The 20,489-nt window shown below is 52.5% G+C and overlaps 1 protein-coding gene across 1 annotated transcript in view; it reads right to left on the bottom strand.

Moving 5' to 3' along the window:
* TMEM132C (transmembrane protein 132C) overlaps window positions 1–20,489 on the bottom strand; it is a 309,813-nt gene that overhangs the window by 196,736 nt on the left and 92,588 nt on the right. The window contains exon 2 of the mRNA XM_047093230.1: window positions 6,618–7,509. Coding sequence (XP_046949186.1) covers window positions 6,618–7,509 — 892 coding nt within the window. The remainder of the gene's footprint in view (window positions 1–6,617; window positions 7,510–20,489) is intronic.

Here is a 20,489-nt window from a genome sequence, read left to right as displayed (position 1 = left end):
CAGTTTGCTCATCCGTCGGCCGCTGGGCATTGGGGTGGTTTCCACGCGTTGGCTGGTACGAAAAATGCTGCCGTGGGCATCTGTGTGTTCTGTGTATTTGTGTAAGCAGACGACACAGCAGAGCTCCCCGACTGGCTCAGTCTAGCAGGAAAGACACGCTCCATGAATCCCCCCACCAGCTACCCACCAGCGGGAGCCCAGCCCCGGGCCCTTTGCCCCGGGGCTGGCTGGGAACCAGGTCTGCCTGTCAAAGGTCAGGGTCACAGAATCCTCTTAGAGGAGGGGACAGCCAGCCTATGACGTGACCTGCACGCCCCCCCCCACACACATTTAGCATCTAGGACTGAGTCTGCTGACAGATCTCATCCCGTTTGCAGAAATAATTCTCTCCCCCCGACATCCCTGCATACTAAGTCCCTTTGGCTCATCTCCTTAAAAGCTTCTTCCCTGCCTCCCCCCACCGCCTTTACCCTTTTGATTTATTTACCGGAAGATGCTGGAAACACAGAGGAGCTGTTAAGTGTAGGCGACATGCGTTGATTTGGTTGGGGGGACGTCGGTGGTTAACAAGGAATGCCCAGCACACATCCACCCGTCAAATCGGGACAGAGCTCATGAGTCAGGAGCCCCGCATCCCTGTGCCATCCGCTGAGGACACCTCCCCTGCTCCCTGACCCTGAGATCCGGCCTCAGCAAAGCACGGGCCATTAACGGAGCTGCACGGCACACAGGGTCTGTCCTCTGCTCCCATTTTTACTTCTGGGAAGACCACCTCCTTACCTCACCGTGTTTTACTCAAAAAAGAAAAACATCATCTCTTTGGGTTGATGCCCCGAAGGCTCCGTTATCGGTGCCGGCTCGCGAAACCCACCCAGAAAGGGCAAAGCGGACCCGAGACTTACTGCTCCCTCGTCAGTAACTCTGGAGAAACACACAAGGTCCGGATGAACGAGCAGAAAAGGAGATGCCGAGATTCCTGACTGTGCTCCTGTGCTGTGGCGGCCGGGGCAGAGGGCGGCCATCCCGGAGGACAGCCCGCTGGCTGGTCACGGGCTGGCGGGACACAGGGTGACAAGCCGAGGCCCACAGAAGTCTAGACACAGGGGGAACTCTCCAGATCTTTCACCGTCACCGTTGGTACATCTTGTGTCACAGAGAGGCCCCCCCCCCCGCTCTACACTCGATTCTCCCACAGGCCAAAGTCCCTCATCTGCAAAGACCCAACCTGACCTCCAGAACACAGGCTTCTTCTGATAACTTGACAAACATTGCTGGTTCTTTACTATTTTGTTTTGCTGAGTGAAGGAAGCCCTTTCCTCCTCTCTCTTCAGACGTTTGTAACTCACAGCAATTTGACAAAGCGTATGACTGTAAACAAAGACGGAAACATCCGTCTCTTTCTCCCCACCTGATTGCCCCGGAATTCAGAAACTCTTATGAAATAGTCTCATTTTTCCTGATAACATATGTACTCGTATAAGCTCAACGAGAATCTGTTCTCTTTGTAAAGAGTGACAATTAGACAAGATCTTAGCTTGGCTTCTTAGCATAAAGACCCTTTAAAGGTCTGATGTTCCTTATTACCAGACAGTTTTAAGAACTGAGGTTGACTTTAGGGAGCGGGTGAGGCCCTTTGGATCTGACCACAGCTTGTTACTAAAATGTCATTCTGGGGAATATGCACAGAATCAGTATTCTGACCACATTGACATCAATAATCCACATTTAATTAGCCTTTTTTTTTTTTTTTACAAACAAATGAGTTTCGCTGTATATTTGAAATGACTAGAAAAATGGTATTTCAGGGGAAAACTACAGTGTACCGTGATCAGATCCTCACTGTCCGTGGTCTCTCGGGTTTTGTGATCTACCTGTAAATGTCAGAGAAACCACCGCGATGGAACTCGTGGGGACGACCCTTGTGCCCGCCGCTTGACAGGCCTCGAGGTTCACATCATCAAAGGGTCAACCCGCAAACTGGGAAGACCCCTGGGACTGAAACCCCACCCTCTGAAGAGCTTCCAACTCAGATCTAGGCTGCTTATCATCTGCTCGGATTATCCACCTTCGTATTCTTTTATTTCCAAAGAGATGACTCCTTATTAAATTAGCGATCGCTCCCGGGGCTCAGAGTCCTGGTTCAGGGGAGAGCCCACGTGCAGCACCATCTCCTGAAATGAAACACGCTCACAGCCATCTCGTCCCAAGCGAGCGTGAGGACAGGCGGTCGCTAACACATCACCTTGCACCTGTGTGAAATCACCGGGAAAATAATGTGCATTGACCTCGACCGGTAGAACTTGAATCTGATTACAACCCATTCGAGTTGCTCAGTTGGCTAAGTCCTGGCTTCTGGGAACCTCTGCTCTGGGGGACTGTTTTACTCTCTGGTCATCCTATTGACCTCTGTCTCCTCCCCAAGGTCTTAGATGCCCCTCGGTGGTCACTCACACATCAATCCATGTCCATCAGGACTGGAGGCCTGAAGGAACTCAACAGTCTGCCTGCCCGCGTGCATGATGGTGAACGTTGGAGCAGCAAACGTGGGGGTCCTCAGCCTGGACGCCGCACCAGCGGTGACGTGACAGTCACACCAGGCGAGCTGCTCACACTCTGCTGACCCAAAGCGGTGGGGGTGTATTGAAACCACACATAAGCAGAGACCAGCCTTGGGAACTCCCTGAGCCGACAAACCCAGGTGGGTCACACAAGCAAAGCTTTTCAGTGAGATTGTTTGGCAAGACAGGTGAGGCCAACCTGACCTGGGTCATTGCTTGCTTATGCCTCTGGAAACCATAAGCAAGATTTAAACTGTTCCCCCAAATGGAGAGGAGGTAACCAGTAACCCATTTCCTTCCATTTAAGAAAATCCTAATATTGTAACCAACGCCCGTGAAGAAGAAACAGTCCGTGCCTCCAGGCTCTGGGAACTGCTTCCTCCCCTTCCCTTTTCTTTTCTTTAAAAAAAAAAAACTTTAAATGTTTATTTATTTTGAGAGAGACAGTGCTAGCAGGGGAGGGGCAGAGAGAGAGAGAGGGAGACACAGATCACAAGTGGGGGAGAAACAGAGAGAGAGGGAGACACAGAATCCGAAGCAGGCTCCAGGCTCTGAGCCGTCAGCACAGAGCCCGACGTGGGGCTCGAACCCACAAACCGCGAGATCGTGACCTGAGCCGAAATCGGACGCTCGACCGACTGAGCCCCCAAGTGCCCTTCTGGGAACCACTTTCTAACATACACCCCACTCAAGCCTCATTCCATGTTTTGGCTGGAGGGCTCCCGGTGTGCAGTGTCCTTCCGGTGTGTTCACAGTAAACGTTTGCTGACTATGACTTCAGGGATTCATCGGTTTTACTTCTGGTTCTTGTTTTCCTGAACTTTGGACACAAGGAAGCAAGCCTGTCCCCAGCCGCAGCGGACAATGGGCCACCTCTTTGGCATCTGAAGGTATCAATTTCGTTGCTCAGTGACAAGGCCAAGGGGCAGTGGCCTTCCCTGCTCAGCCCTTTAATGACCTGCAAGGTCCGGACCCACGGAGGTAAAGCGAACATTGATCCCAACACAGGAAGAAACTGTAAACCTCATGTAACACGGGGCTTTGAGGAAGCAGTGGTCGGGAATGAGAGCCACCCTCAGCATGCCGAGAGCTTCCGGAACATTCAGGCACGTGGGGACGGCAACGGGAATTTTCAGGACCGACGACTCCAACCGTCAATGTATTTTGGAAGTCCCCAGAATAGGGAATAACGCCTCCGCCAGCTATAAGGAATCTTGATATTGATCAAGAAGTCTCCATCAGTCGTGAAGGAAAACGTCCATGGAAAGGAACGTAAGTGACGGGCAAGATGGATTTCTCCTGTGGGAGGGAAGGGTGCAGGGCAGCTGGGTGTGGGTTCCCATGAGCACGCGCCCTGGCGGGGAGGAAGGGGCAGGCTCACTGTTCCTGCCGCATCTGTGTGGGTCCCCTCCTGTTCTCTTACCGCATTTCTATCCTTGGAACAATGTATTTAAACAGGAAAATTATTTTGGAGGTACCCGGGTGGCTCAGTCAGTTGAGCATCAGACTCTTGATTTTGGCTCAGATCAGGACCCCAAGGTTGTGGGTTGGAGCCCCACTTAGGCTCCACACTGACAGTGCAGATCCTGCTTGGGGTTCTCTCTCTCTCTCTCTCTCTCTCTCTCTCTCTCTCCATCCCTCCTCTGCTCACGCAAGCTTGCTTTCTTGCCCTCAAAATAAATAAATAGGGGCGCCTGAGTAGCTCGGTGGGTTAAGCATCCAGCCTCGGCTCAGGTGATGATCTCGCGGTTTGTGGGTTTGAACCCTGTGTTGGGCTCTGTGCTGACAGCTCAGAACCTGCTTGGATTCTCTCTCTCTCTCTCTCTCAAAAAAAAAAACTAAACTTAAACACAATTTCTTTAAATGAAATATATTATCTAGAAAGGGAAAGCCTGCTTCTTGCACAGTCTGCCCATCGGTCATGGGAGCCACATCCTTCGGCCCTCCCGTCTGGGAGTCATTCCCGCCTCTCCCCCAGGACTCTGGTCTGGGGTTGGAAAGATCAGGAAGGCAGAAACAAGGCTGCCGCACTTCACGGCATTACGCAGCGTCCAGCCCTGAACCCCGCCATCACTGCCCTCTGTGCTCCAAAGGGCTTGTCGTTATTAAAAAAAAAAAAAAAAAAAACCCAAAAACCAAAAAACAAAATAGTTTTGCTCTTCAAAGAAAATCAGGGTGAAGCGGGAATCAATAGGACGTCGAGAACAGAGCTGGCAGCTGCAGTTTCACGCAAGGCACGGTGATGTCCTTTTACTGCTGAAACAGAATTCAGCACTTCTGCAAGTTTTGATGGATGTCCAAACACAGCCCTCATATATGCACCTTTTACGTGCCAGGCACTGTTACAAGCCTTAACGAATAAATACTGGCCCTCGGGGGCCTCCCCTGTAGAACAGGATAGGCTACGATGGCATCTGATGTAGACATGAGGGGACAGAGGCACAGGGAGCTGGCACAACCCGGGAAGCAGAAGACTTGGGCTCAGAACTGTGCTGACTCCTCACCACTGGTGCCGTTCGTTCCGTCTTGTGCATCTACGTTCCAAAGCCAGTGCCGCATGTATTTATTTTATTTAGAATGAAACGATCTGGAACCGAGCATGCTAAGGAACTCAGGAAGAACAAAACTCACACCTTCCCTGTATCTTTCCCATCAGAGACGGGAGGAAGCAAACCCTGATCCTCTTATCTCCATATTTGCTATCCTGGCCCCGCAGTTGTAAGGTTGACATTGCCGTGAAGTCACCGGTGCCCTGACAGGGAGGTGTGTCCGTCCTCTCACACACAGTCAGCGGGGGTCTGGCTGACCACCGAGGCTGACAGTGTAGCCGCACTGGGAATCCCCGCAGGGCAAACTTGGTATCTTGTAAAAGACGTGGGATTTCATAGCCACATTGTAGAGGCCCTCAATCACGGGGAGAGCGGATACAATCAGCCCACTTAAAAATTGAAAGAAAACGATTACAAGGACAATGACAAGACAGCCGCTTTAGAGGAGAATTATCTGAATCCCAGGGGATGAAGACAATGCCTGGAGACACATCTCGAAACCTCTGAGGGCATCTTATAAAAACACAAACACAAACACAGCCTTTGAAAATGACCATTCTTCAAGGTAAATGACAAAACTTAAACCAAAAGAAAAATGTGATAAAATGCCACCATTCTATTCTGCAGATACTTTTCCCCGAGCAACTCCTTCCAAGTGTGATTTTTTTTTTATTCTAAAAAGAACCACAGCGTAGCTGTAAGTATAACCCAAGACCTTCTTAACTAGAAAGGGGGTGGGGGGAGGGAAGCGATTCTTATCATCGTTATCTTTTAAACAAATATCAATCAAATATTTTCTCATTATTATGAAATCCGGGTCCACATTTTAAGAGGATTTGCCGTAAGTGGCTTTTCCCCAGTATGAATAATCCTCAGATAACAGACGCTCCTGTACTCGTCACACAGAGTCACAGAGAAACCCTATTAGAACCTGAGCCAGCAGCGGTGACAGCAGCCGGGTTATTCTGTTGCTTCAACTGACTTTCTGTTCTTTCTTTTTTTAGAAGACGCAACACCTCCCTGGGGCGATTTCTCCTTTAATCACCGCTAACCTGGGCTCAGGAACTGAGGCTTCCCCAGCCCTGACTTGGCAGCATTGAACCTCAAGGATTTTTTTATAAAGGGCGTGTCCTTGCCCTTTTTCCCACGCACGCCCAAAACGGAGCATCAAAAACCCTAGGTCTTTTCTCCGGCCCCGGGACCTTACGGTCTCCATCACACAAGTGCTGTCTGCGTATCTACAAAGGAACTCAAGCGAAAGAAAAATCACATCCTTCTCCTCCAAGTTCGATGGCAACTCAAGGTCAAAGAAGAGCGATTCCTTCCCACTTGTTTCCTTCGGAAGCGGTTTCTGGCCCCCTTCCTCCCGCCCCCTCACCCGCGACGTAAGAGGGGCTGCCGAAGGCACGTGGGGGGCCGCATGCAGGAGAACGTGGCTTCACCGCGAAGCCAGAGGGTCCCCGCAGGGGGCCAAGGGCCCAGGCTGCGGCGGGCCAGGCGGGGCACCTACCTCAGGATGAAGAGGTCCACGGTGGAGTTGTTGGCGACGCTGACGTAGGCAGTGACCACGTCTCCTTGTTTCACGGGCTGGGAGGGCAACCAGATGGCCACGTTGCTGTCCAGGCGCAGCTCGCGGAGCTGGGCGCTGTCCTGGGCCCGGTAGAGGCTGACGCTCCCGATCCTCTGCAGGCGGGGCACGGCCTCCTCCGGCCCGTCCCTCCCCGGCCGGATGGAGTTGCCCTTCCTGGCGTCCCCGCCGCCGGCACAGTCCCCGCGCCCGTCCCCCGGCTGCACGGCATAGTAGAGCTCCACGGGGCTCCCCTCGGGCGGCCCCGGCGCCTTCTTCCTCCCGGCCAGCACGGTGGGGGGCCCGAACCAGCCGGCCAGCAGCTCCAGCTCGGCCACGCACAGCCCCAGGGCCCCCTGCAGCCGGCAGCCGGCCCGCACCTCCCGGGTCTCCCGGAAGGCGAACACCCGCAGGCAGGGCAGTCTCTCGCCCGGGCTCCGCGCCGCCCAGTCCCGGCCCAGCAGATGGAAAAGCACCTGCACCTTGGGGCGGCTCAGGTACACCTTGTCCCGCACGATGTGCGCCCTCAGCTTCCAGTTGAGGCCGAACTTGCTGGCCGGCCCCAGCAGGTTGGAAGGGACCATCAGGTCCAGGGGCACCACCTTCTGCACGGAGAAGGGCCCGTAGCTGGCGTTGAGCGCCGGGGGCCTCGTGGCCTTGTACGTGAAGAAGGACTCGACTCTGGTGCGCAGGCTGGAGTTGTGCAGGGCGTCCTGGCTGGCCTCCTTCAGGAAGAAGGCGGTCTCGGCCCCCAGGATGTGGTAGCTCACGGGCAGGTAGGGCGGCCGCGAGGAGAACCTGTGCACGTCGTCGGTGACCCCGCGGCCCTCGATCACTGCGGGGGCAACAGGAGACAAGAAAAAAAGACAGAGAAGGGGTCATTACTGGACTCCTGGGAACACAGCAGGCCCACAGGCAACTCAGAAACGAGGAGGAACATTCCAAAGCCCACGTGGCCAGCGTTTTCACGGTCCTCCCGGGGTCAGCCAGTAAAGGACTGTGCGCTATGCCAAGTATATACTGGAGCCTGGAGCTCTGGTTTTTTGTTCCCTGGGAACGATTCAGCAGTGACGATCTCCTATGTCCATGTGACAAAAAGCTGGCAAGATACCTGCGGGTGTAGAGTCAGGATGTTTATTAATGGTCTGCGTGAGTTTAAAACATTTAATGGCAGGGATACGTGAACAGAGCAACGGACCAGTGGAACCGAGGGGTCCATAAAAGAACTCGGGTGCATCTGGAAATTTAGCGTGTGATAAAGGCAGTACCCAAATCGTGAGGCGAAAAGAGACCTCTGTTTTTGCTTTTTTAATGTTTATTTATTTTGCGCCGGAAAGAGAGAGAGAGAGAACAGGGAGGGGCAGAGTGAGAGAGAGAAAATCCCAAGCAGGCTCCACGCCATCTGTGCAGAGCCTGATGCAGGGCTCAAACTCACAAACTGTGAGATCAAGACCTGAGCTGAAATCAAGAGTCAGATGCTTAACTGACTGAGCCACCCAGGCGCCCCAAAGAGAGACACTTTAATAAATGGTTCTGGGACAACTGGCTAGCCACCTGAGACAAAAGACAACATTAGATCCATATCTTACACCATACCATGAATAAACTTCATGTAAATCAGTGATCTAGATAAAAGGAAATAAATTTTTTTCAGTACTAAAAGAAAACAATGGATGAATTCCTTTACGAGCTGAGTGTAGGGAACGCTTTCTAATTATGACTCCAGATCCAAATGCAATTTTCAACAAAGTGATAACCTTGCCTGTGTAAAGGACTGTTTAAATGTTTTGCAGAACAAAAAAGTTCATAAAGTCAAAACAGGAAAAAAAAAAAAGGGCAAATGGGGCGATCTTGCAAACTGCTCACTTATGGCATCCTACCCAGCCTGGCGATGGGCTTTGTTTTGCCCACAGTATTTAAAAAAATTTTTTTAATGTTTATTTATTTTTGAGAGAGAGAGAGACAGACAGGGCACAAGCTGGGGAGGGGCAGAGAGAGAAACACAGAATTGGAAGCAGCTCCAGGCTCCGAGCCGTCAGCACAGAGCCCGACGCGGGGCTCGAACCCACGGACCGTGAGATCATGACCTGAGCCGAAGCCGGACGCTTCAGCGACTGGGCCCCCCAGGAGCCCCTTGCCCGCAGCGTTTTAAAGAATCCCTAAGAATGGGAACCATCTTTAACGGCTGGGAGGCATCTGGGTTTCCAGCTTCCCCTTACACATGGGAGGATCCGGCAACAAGCGGGCGAGACACTCAGCAGGCCACGGGGCTCAGTTAAGACACCTGCTTGACCTCCAGGTGCATCCGAGTAGGAAAGCCCCGACTGGTGTCTGCAGCCCAGTGAGTCCCCACCGGGGGCGGGAGCTCGGCGCTGAGACGGGAGAGAGCATCACCCCCGCCTGCCCGCCCTTGTCTGTCCCCCGTAGGCAGGGCCGGCAATACGGCCAGCAGACTCCTTGCCGTTTGAAGGTTCTCCTCTCTAGACGTGCCCCCTGGCTCGTACTTGCACCGTGGGTGGCTCACGAAAACTCACTACACACGCGACTAGGAGGTTCAAGCGCCCAGTGGCTGACTTTGCGAGGCCCCCCGAGGCCCACGGCCTTGCCCTTGTCTTTGAAAACCAGCCCAGCCACGCAGACGCGGCCCCCCGTTCCTATACTGAGGAAGAGGCGAGTGCTCTCTCCCCCGCTGGCCTTCCTCCTGACCGCGGCAGGCACAGCCCATCCAGCACATGGGGCGGCCTGTGCCTCTCAGCTCTGCAGCCCCCCTAATCCTCCCCCGGCAGGGACACCGGCTGGCCGATCAAAGCTGCCCTCGGTGGCACCGAGGCCAAAAGGGCTGGGTTGTCAAGACGGCTTTTCAAAGAGTCGGCGTCCTCTCCTGCTCTTGGCCGGAGACTGAGCTGACACCACCAGTAACAAGGGCAACAGCCCCCCCTCTCTCCTCTCTCCCCTCCATTCCAGAACCGGGGTAAATCGCCCTCAAAAGGCCCTGCCAGCGTCGGACATCCCAGAAAGAGTTCTGGTTCCGTGTCCTTAAACGATCCATGGACTATTTAAGCTACCTGCAATACTTTACAAAACCCGAGCCAAACCGCCGCATCAGATGTTTTATTCTCGGGTGCCCATCCCTCTCCGAAAACGCCCTGAAGCCCCGAAGCGTGGAGATTTGGAGGCCGATTTGTTTGGGGCGAAGGGGGCTGCAGGCTCTCTGAAGGAGCAGAACAGGATGCTAAGCCCGTGCGTGCTGGGTGCTCCCCGCCAAAGAAAGCACCACCACGAAGCCTTCCCCTCGTTTTTCACTCTGTCTGCAAGTAGGGATTCCTTTTTTCCCACGTTTTTGTGGATTTTCCATGCCCGACAAAGCCTAAAATAGGACCTTTTGTTTTTTTGTAAATGCTGACTTTGTTTTCTATAAAGTAAAGCTGGAGTGGGCGTGCTGTCTAGCTGTCTTCTCTCTCGGGATTCTCTGTTATTTAAGTAGGTCACTCCTTACCTTTCTGGTGGAGGAAAAAGCACCTCGCTCTTACCTTCCCGCTAAATGCAGTTCCGAATTTTCCAGTTCATGAGAGATTTAATGTGAGCAAGAAGAGACAGACACCGTGAAGAAGGAAGTGGGTCTAGTACGGGGGTTAAAGGCATGAAGGTTGGCCATAGAGGTGTCAAGCGTTGACCTACTGAACCATCATGGGATCTTGACCAAGTTCTCACATTCTGGGAGCTTCAGTTTCCATGGATGGATGGATGGATGGATGGATGGATGGATGGATGGATGAACAGGTGGGTGGATGGATGGACAGATGGGTGGATTGATGGATGGATGGATGGATGGACAGATGGATGGATGGACAAACAGGTGGGTGGATGGATGGATGGATGGATGGACAAACAGGTGGGTGGATGGATGGACAGATGGGTGGATTGATGGATGAATGGACAGCAATGTGAATGGATGGATGGACAGGTGGGTGGATGGATGGACGGATGGATGGGTGCATAGGAAGTAGATAGATGAGTAGGTAGATAGAGCCAAACATTTGGGACGTAACAGTAGTTGTGTGCAGCAATTAAAAACGGCCCCAGTTCTCCTCCTGTATCTATACCTTTCGCATGTGGCCCTGCAGCCCTCCCTTCAAGAAGAAGAGTCTCTTGGCCCACTCCTTGCATCTACGTTGCCACGTGACTTACTTCAGCCAACGAGTATGGCAGAGAGAATTTTTTAAGAGCAGTGAAAATACTCTGTATGATACTGCAACACTAGACACATGTCATTACACATTTGTCCAAACCTACAGAAGATACAACCCAAGAGTGAACCCTAACGTAAACGAGGGACTCCGGGTACATGGGAACTCTCTGTATCTTCTCCTCAATTTTCCCGTGAACCTAAACCTGGTCTAAAAATAGAAAGTCTTCAAAAACAAGAATCTATTGAGCATATGTACGCCCATGACGGCCAGGAACAGCTCCCTGCACACACAATAATTCAAACCGAAGATGGTGTTTCCTAAGCTTCGGACACTCCGATAACACGTTCATGACATCAGCCGTGTAGTTACGCACTACAACTTAATCGATGATTTTATCGATAACTTATTAAAGTAAATACTTAATCAAACATCAGGCAATTAATTCATACATTTGTTTAGATAATCCCAGTGGACCCAATGCTCCCAACTGTTGCCAGTCTATGGCTCTGAGCCTAACACTTGCCCTTTCTTTGTGAAGTGGGGAGGTTATTGAGTGTGAGGTGCTAAAGACACAGGACACCAAAATGAGACTTTCTCCTTGATGGAATTAGAATAATCCAAACAGAAGTGAAAAGGGAATCGCTTTCTCATTTGTGAGACTCGGGTGACTTCACACCATGTCCCCGTACCCCCCAAAATCAACCACGGGCATCCTCCCACGCTGCGACCCTGTCCATCACCCAAACTCATCTCACGTTTTGGGGACCCCGACCCAACAGATTAAGGAAGCAGAGGGGACTGCCAGCCTTCCCTCTATCTGTCTCCCGACCCTCGATCTGCCGAGGGCAAGGAAACTATTCCATGGCCACCGTGACCCATTGAGCACAAACATCCACCCCCGCCTTCTGGTTCACCTGCTCCCACGTCTCCCAGAGAGATAGGATGATTCGGTAATTTGCATTGATCTGAAACAGTAACCCTGGAAAAGTCCGATGCTGGTTCCCTAAGGCCATAGAGAGGGGGACAAGGGAGCAGTTGATGGTGGCACCTTTTTATCTGTCCTCCTGGTTGACGGCACGTTCATTTGCTGTCTCCCTTCCTGTTGATCCATTTTCTTTATCTGTGTTGCCTGTCGGTGTTGGGGATATTGGAACACTCCATCAGGTGTTCATTGGAGAACTCTACGGGAAAGCTGCTGCCGGAAATTGGGTTTTTGAGATTCTAAGATAGCGAACACAGGAGAGGTCCGTGTCACTTGCACCCAGACAGAATAACACGGGGGGAAATGACCCTTTCGGCCAACAGGACGCACACCGCCTTCATCACGATGCTCATTTGTGGATGTGTTGACTGGAGAGGATTCTTCGGAGCTGATTCTCCCTGGGCTGGGACGTGAAAGTCGGCCAGATGGGAGACAGGACCCCCCCCGGGAGGGGGCATGAACAGAGGATCCCAGCAGGAGAGGCTCGGGGCCTCGGCACGTGAGGAGCAGGAAGGCGGTCTAGGGGCATGGGTTGGGGCCGGGGTTTGCTGTGAATGGAGTAAGCGGTGGACGTGCCTTGGGCACTTGGTAAAAATCCTAGGTCCTGCTTTCCTGTTCAGCTGGAGAACATAAAACATGGCACATGAGCGTTTCAAAGGCTCTCCAGACGGGCCGGGTTTACGCTGTGTTGGGTTTGCTATTTGATTTTAAAAGCATTGTCTGAGAGACAAAAAGAAGCGGATATGTCCTCATTTTGCCCGAGGAAAGCAAACACCTAGGAAAGTTAGCGTATTTGAGCTCTAAGAAAAAACATCAGTGTCTTGTCTGAGGCTGCACAACGGGTTCCCAACGAAGGGTGGTTTTGTCTCCGACAGGCACCTGGTAATGCCTGGGAACATTCCTGATTCTCTCAACCGGGAGAAGGGGATGCTCCCGGCATCGACGGGCTGGAGGCCAGTGATGTCAACAGGACAGTCCCCTTCCAGAAAGATCCGTCCACTCCGGGAATGTCAGTCAAGCTGAGGCTGGGAGAGCGTAAGCTAACTCGATTCGCACGCGAGGTGTTCAGGGCTTCACCAAAGGCACAAAAGAGACAGAGGAAGGATTCTGGCCAGACCCGCGTCAATCCGGGAGAGGACAGGCACGCTTGTGGCATAAGGCCGTTCCTGAGGTCAGACCAAACCCAAGGAAGCCCTGCTGCACGATGTGATAGCCATACCTGTGTATACACAAGGCATATACACCTTAAACCTCCGAGCTCCAGAACCCTCATTTCCACAAGGGGAGTCCGCTCACAACCAAGAAGCAAAATACCCCAGAACACGCTCAACACCTAGAGAGAGTGTTTTGCTCTTATCATTACTATCATTCTTAGCATGATGAGCAGGACCATTATTCCAACCGTGCTGAGAGGTTACAAGGCCACAGAGACGAGAAGAGGCACGACGACCTCTGCGTGAGGCACGCACCGCGGACCCTTCCGTGAGTCCGGGGGGGGGGGGGGGCGCTGGGCCCCAGATGCCGCTGCCTGGGGTCAGACCCCCCGGGACACAGAGCCTACCTGTCCCCATTGCCTGCAGGAAAACCCTGATAGGATTTCCCTTCCAAGCCACCGCTGCTTACTTGAAACACAAGCCGGCGCGAGCATTCTGAGGTTTTCCTCCTCTCCTGGGCTCGTGATTTATTAACATTCTCCAGACACAGAATGTCTCTCTCTGCTAAATGTGGTGCGTTGTTTCTTTTTTCTTGAAACAAAAGGCACCTTGATAAATGGATTATTTTATTTCAGTGCTTCTCCTGAACAAGGCCCCTGAATATCCTTTGCTGAAATTACATAGTGTGCTTTGCAATTTCGGAACAGAGAAGCTCTCCTTCAAACGAGCAGGTACCCCTCTCCTCCTTCTGAGCCCCTGGGGGGACACCCCCCCTTTCTCGGGGAGAGCTCCATAATCACCCTGACGTGTGACTCCATCGCTCCCCCGGCCCCAGGAGAGCATATGCCTTTCAAAGACGAATTCTCTAAACACTTGGAAACTCTGACTCTATCAGTGTGAGAATGGTGCCTTGGGTACGCACGCACGGAGGAAAACATTTACTAGGTAGAGCCATAAGTCTAAAAATGCAAGGTTTCAACTGCACGGCACTTATATTTTCCTGAAGTCGAGCGAATGGCGGTGGCCATGTGGCCGCGTGTCCCTGCGTGTGGTGTGGACCCCAAGTCCGCAGGGGGCTCTGGGGCTCCGGCTGCCGTTCTTTCAAAGGAACTGCTCCCCTGAGAGCTGGTGTATTCGTTTCCTGTTGCTGTGGTGATAAATGACACAAACCGAGGAGCTGAGAACGATGAAAAATATTTGGCCGTTCTGCGGGTCAAAAGTCTAAAATGAGGGGGCGGGCAGGGCCGCGTTCCTCGTGGCGAGGTGCAGAGAGGATCTCTTTCCTTACCTTCTCCGCTGCCGAGAGACGCCCGCGGTCCTTGGTCCCTTCCTCCCTCCTCAAAGTCAGCAGCCTGCGGCTTCTGTTGCCTCTGACCTCCTGCCTCCCTCCCACAGGGACCCTGGTGATGATCGGGCACCCCGGGGTGGCCCAGGAGAATCCCCGCATCTCAAATCCTTAAGCTCATTGCATCTTCAGGGTCCATTCTGCCGGGTAAGGTCCTGGCGGTTGGGGCACAGACGTCTTCGGAGGGAGCACCATTCAGCCCAGCGCACATGGCATTCGGGGGACCTTGGAGGCATTTCTGGTTATGCCAAGGATCGGAGGGTGGGTCCCCACGGGCATTTAGACAGCTCTGCCAGATGTCCTACAGGGCATGACACGGCCCCACACGACAGACTCCTGCCCGGCCTGGCACTGCCTTCCGGTGGACATCCACGAGGGTGAGAAACCTACCATAAATACCCGAGCCACCGAGCTATCTCGAACGGCTACAAAAAGCAGTGGGGTGGCGGGGGGGGGGGGGGAGGGCAACAATTTTGTATAATATGCATTTTCCAGTATTGCAACTAGTGGGGTCGAATTGTACTTCAATTGATGAAACCTTAGCGAAGAAGCATTTATCCTTTTGGAAAATTACATGAGCGATGCCCAATCTGCTTGCGAATGCAAGTTGCCCAAACCTGTCCGCTCCAGTCTGCATCTGTGGCCGACACATCCACGGGGTCTCTAAACACAGGAAGCACCTGACTGGTTTATCTGGTTCTCCAGTACGTGCACGGAGATACTATTTTACTACTAAGACACCATTACTCCGCTCATGTTTTTCCTGCCTAGCACACGGCCCCATGCTGACGTGATTTAGTTATGTATTTCGATAGGTGACACGATTGCGAATTTAATTTCATGATGGATAAAGGTGGAGGGTTGAGATCAGGGGTTGGTAAACATTTTTTGAAAGGGCCATAGAATGAATATCTTGGGTTTTGCAGGCCAAGAGGCAAAATCAATACTACACAGGTGCTTATATAGCCATTTATAAACGTGAAAACCATTCTTAGCTATGAGCCACACAAAAGCAGGCAGGGGCTGGGTAAAGCCCGTGATGCCGTATTTGCCAATCCCCGGTTTAAGACAAACGGGGAATTTCAAACCTGTTCCCAGTAACTTGTTCAGTTACGCACAGGCCTGAGCCGGTGATTCCCAAATAAGGGCAACTTCTGACGCCGGGGGCATTTGACAATGTCTGGGGACATCTTTGATCCTTGTGGTCGAGGTGGGTGCCGTCTCGCGGGTGGAGGCCAGAGATACTGCTCAACATCTTGCACACACAGGACAGCCCCACCACAGAGCATCACCTGGCCTCAAAGTGAACCATGCTCAGGTTGGACGGCCATGTCCTGGGCCAGTTGGGACCAAGAAGTGATGAGGAGGGCTTTGCTGCAGCTTCCGGGCAAGAAGCGTCCTCCCTTCTGAGAGAATCAGGGAAGCGAGTGTCTTTGTCTCCAACAGCAAGTGACGGACCGGGTTGTCCCCAGTAACGCGGTCGTCCATCCCGGAACTATGAGCGAGATCGCCAGGGACAGAGTCGGCGATGGCGGGCACAGCACAGGAGTGTGGCAGGTGGGCTTTACAACAAAGAGGATCCTGATGAGCGTAACCTGGACCTTCTGGATCTTGCCTCCCTGCCCCCCTTCCCGTTGGGTCAACCGAAGGATGTCCATCGTGCACCGGTTTTTTTGTTCAGCCAAAAGCTTCTAAAACGGTACGCTGTGGCTTTGGCCAAATGGAGGGTGTTGGCTTTGCACGCCATAAAAAGACGAGATGGGCCCGCTTTTTCCGTCAAGGTCTAGCGAGTAAATATCTTAGGCTTTATGGGACTAGTGGCCTCTGTTTGCAACCATTCAGCCCTGCTATTGTATCATGAAAGCAGCCAGAGACAAATGGAAACTCAGGACCGTGTCCCTGTTCCAATAAAACTTGATTGATGGGCACTGAAATCGACATTTCACAGAACTGTCACATGTCAGCCACATTACCGTTTAAAGAAATGTTTTTAGGGCGCCTGGGTGACTCAGTAGGTTAAGCGTCTGACTTTGGCTCAGGTCATGATCTCATGGTTCTTGGGTACAAGCCCCGCGTCGGGCTCTGTGCTGACAGCTCAGAGCCTGGAACCTGCTTTGGATTCTGCGTCTCCCTCTCTCTGTGCCCCTCCCCTGCTCACGCTCTGTCTCTCAAAAATAACTAAACGTTAAAAAATGTTCTTAAACCATGAAAAAAAGTAAACGCATTCTTCTTGGGGACTGTACAAAAACAGGTAGTGGCAGCCACCATTGGCTGACTTCTGATGGAGCGAAGCCTTTCTAAGAGTAGTGTTTCACGCAGATGATGGCTTTCTTGGTGTTTTCTTCGGGGCCCTTTACAATGTGAATTATACACCAGGTTTAGCTCATTGATCCGAAATGTAAACACGGCTTTTACTATGCCTCCAAAACAGCTTGGAAATTGAAGCAAAAAAAAAAAAAAATTGATCAAACATCAGAAGGGATTTAGAATTGCATAATATAAGCCTTTATAGCAGAATTTAAATGGCTGCATTTGGTGCTCATATAGCTTATGGTTTGAGAATGTTTCGCTGTGTCTATTCAAGGAGACAGGCATCTATTTATCGCAGATGGTGGTATTATTTATGATGGAACCTTACATTAATCCTGAGAGTTCTAATTATCTCAATTCATGTCAATAAAAGGGAACAGCATCCCCGTTCTTTATGATGGTCTTTTTCCTCAAAAAGAAAGAGCTTATTTTTAATATAGCCTACGTATTTTCTTTCCCACTAATTACAGATAATTAAAAAAAAAAAAAAACCTCTGCTCTATCCCATTGACTCATTCTCATTTTTCCCCACATATGAGTCTCATTTGCCTGCTAGTTACCATCTGCAGTTTGGTTTGGCTACACCAGTATTTAGGATGATTATATTAATGAGAAGTCTTAGGACACAAAGTAGAAAATGCTTTCCTGATGGCGAAGTAAACAAAAAAAAAAAAAAAAAAAGGAAAGAATACACCAGAAGATGAAGGTGTTGTTCTCGTTCGTGACACCGCCTTTAACTTTTCTCCCGTGAAAGAAGACGTTGACACAGAGCTGCCCGAGGAGAATGGAGAATGTACGGCGGAGAATTCTTTAAAAAAAAAAGCCAAAGGAGAAAAAAAAAAAAATCCCTACAACGGAAGATGAAATCTTGGCCTCACGAACCTGCGTTATCGACCCAGGAGGATGAAAACAGCAGCCCCAACGATCAACGCCCGGGTGGCTCGTCTCCTCCCATCTCACACCGCCACGTACTCCTACAGACCTTCAAGGGCCCGTGCGTTACGTACTCCTGCTACCCCATTTCAGACATGAGGAGACGAGGCCCAGAGAGGTTAAGTGCCTTACCCAAGGTCACACAGCTAGGAATCCCAGAATCAGGATTTGAAGTGAAGCCCTGTGTGCTCACCTCGATGCTGTCCCGCCTGGAAGACGGAGTTAGGGTGCCAGACCTTGTTAAAGTAACTAAAACATTTAAGTACTTACAGGAACGGTGGGAGTGCTATTCTAAACACTGTGTCAGCCCAGAGATGCAGAATTCCTGCTTGAAAGTCAGGTTCCCGCTGAGGAAAGAGAGGGAGCCCCTGGACCCAGCAGCGCCTGAAGGCGGGGGGGTCTCTGGAGTTTTCCCTTCGCGGCTTAGAAGCCAGCCTGAGATGGGCTTCCTTTGAACTGATACTCAGCATCCTGTTCTTTTTTTTTTCAACGTTTATTTATTTTTGGGACAGAGAGAGACAGAGCATGAACGGGGGAGGGGCAGAGAGAGAGGGAGACACAGAATCGGAAGCAGGCTCCAGGCTCTGACCCATCAGCCCAGAGCCCGACGCGAGACTCGAACTCCCGGACCGCGAGATCGTGACCTGGCTGAAGTCGGACGCTCAACCGACTGCGCCACCCAGGCGCCCCTCAGCATCCTGTTCTTTATTGACGAGCCCAGTAAGCTCACTCATGTCCTTATTTACCGTTGCAGGGGTAAGACATCAATCTTTGTCCTAACAGAATCTCACACACAGAAAACCAACAGGGGATAGCATGAGGCGTGCTCGTCATTCAACGAACGTTCCCCGAGAGCCTTCTCGGTGTCCTGTGCCTCCTCGCTTTTGTCGGAAAAGACACACGCAAGTCGACTACGTGCGTCAGGCTCAGTGGGCTGCAAGCAGAGGAGAGGGACGAGCCACAGACGGCGAGAAGCAGCAGCAGAAGGTGGCCATGGGGAGTGTGAGGCAGAAGGACCGAGCTGGGGATGCTGACAGGGGTCGGGAGCCACGTGGGGGGGGGGGAGGGGTCTGCGCGGGGCAGGAGGCGGGGTCCGCGAGGCTCGCTGCCAGTGCTGTTTCTGAACACGGTGACAAGGACCGATGTTCACTCGGTGTCGCTGTCCTCGTGGGATGCCTTCCCTGCCTCCCTCCCCTCCCCCGGCATCCAGCTGGACCTGAGTGCTGGGGGCCATTTCTGTCTGCGATTGTTCCAGAAAGCTGCGCCCTCCCCTTTGGAAACTCACCAACCTAGAGAGCTCTGGACAAGGGAAAGAGGACGGAGCAGTTCAAACTTCCAATGTTTATTTTTTTATTTTTAGTTTTGACAGAGCGAGCAAGTATGAGAGAGGGGAGGGGCAGAGAGAGAGAGAGGGAGAGAGAGACAGAAGCCCAAGCAGACTCTGCACGGCCAGCACAGAGCCCAGTGCGGGGCTCAAACTCACGAACTGTGAGATCACGACCTGAGCCGAGATCGAGAGTCGGACGCTTCGTGGCCCGAGCCACCAGGGGCCCGAGGTCGGAGCTTGTCAGAATGGCCTCGGGAGGCCCTGCCCAGACCTCCTCTCTCCCTGGGACAAAGGCCTGACCAAGTGGAAGAGGAAAGAATGGCAGAACAGCCCCCCATCCACAACCCGAGCACAAGGGGGAGACCCAGGGTGCTAGGGGGAGGGGCAGAGACCCGCCGTGGGCCCTGGCCGCTGCGTGCTGGCCACCTCCCCCCTTGGGGCAGGGGTCAGTGGTGAGAAAGGGCCGGTCGCCGCACAAGCGCCAGCTGTCCCTGCCGTTTAGGGGAGCACTGTGCCGGCCCCCGCTGGGATTTTCAGTGCTCCTTCCGCTGGCCGGGCTCCTCCTGGTCCCCAGCTGCCGCGGGGCCACTCCCGCCCACGGGCGCAGGTGGGCAGCTCCGAAGGGTCCACTGCGACGCCCCAGATTGGACATGATGTAAACGCCCAGCGAGGGTGGAGGGCTTCCTGGCAGGGAGCCACACGACAGAACACTGTGGACAACCCGGGGAAGAGGGAGGGGCCCGGTCTAGAGGCCAGCTGGGGGGCCAGCTCCCCGGGTGCCGATCCCCGCCTTGCCGCTTCCTGGCTGCGAGGGCCGGCCGCTTCCTTATTAGCTTGCCTGTGCCCCCCATCGTGTAATGAACTCAACACCGGCACACGCCTCAGGGGACTGTTTGAAGATTAGAGCAGCTACCGATGTAAAGGACCCCGAGTCGTGCCTGGCACACGGCACACCTGTTCATTTCAGCTACGACGGGGCAGCAGCTAAAGCCGACGACGACAGGTATCAGCGCGGGAGGACCTCCGGGAAACGGCACCGGCTGAAACGAGGTTGCGGAACAGTGCCACTTACACAAAAAACACAAGTATCGGTTTGAATCACATTTTGCTACAGATTCGTTTTCCCATAGAGCCTCACAGAAACACTTCCCAGGGCTTATTCACAGAGTCATTAAGGACCCAGGCTCCGTTCATCCTCCTGTACCACCGTCTCTAACGCAAGCGTTCACGCTCATGATCACAAAAGTGCTGCTAGCCAGCCAGCCATTGCATCCGAATTCCCGAGAGGAAAAAAAAAAAATGAAGGGAACACTGTCTCTACCAGGTGAGTATATTAAGGAATGTTGGCTCCTTTCTTGGCTTTCCCCGGGAGACTCTCCCAGTAAACTTCAGCTTATAACTTCTTGCCAATATTGGTTCATAACTACACAGCTGCGGGGGATGTGGAAAGGTGACTATTGTTAACCGGGCACATTGCCACCCCCAGCAAATTACCACGTAAAGGAACAGGAGGGGAGAATGGATTTTGTGTAGACAGAATTGGGTGACCATGATCACAGAAGTGGAAGATCATT

Source organism: Lynx rufus, unplaced genomic scaffold (genome assembly GCF_022079265.1).
Source record: "Lynx rufus isolate CCGP_SWC_20201006 ecotype Redwood Valley unplaced genomic scaffold, mLynRuf1.p SCAF_33, whole genome shotgun sequence".
Taxonomy (NCBI): domain Eukaryota; kingdom Metazoa; phylum Chordata; class Mammalia; order Carnivora; family Felidae; genus Lynx; species Lynx rufus.
The sequence above is the reverse complement of the archived record's forward strand: the minus strand, read 5'-3'. Positions and strand labels throughout refer to the sequence as shown.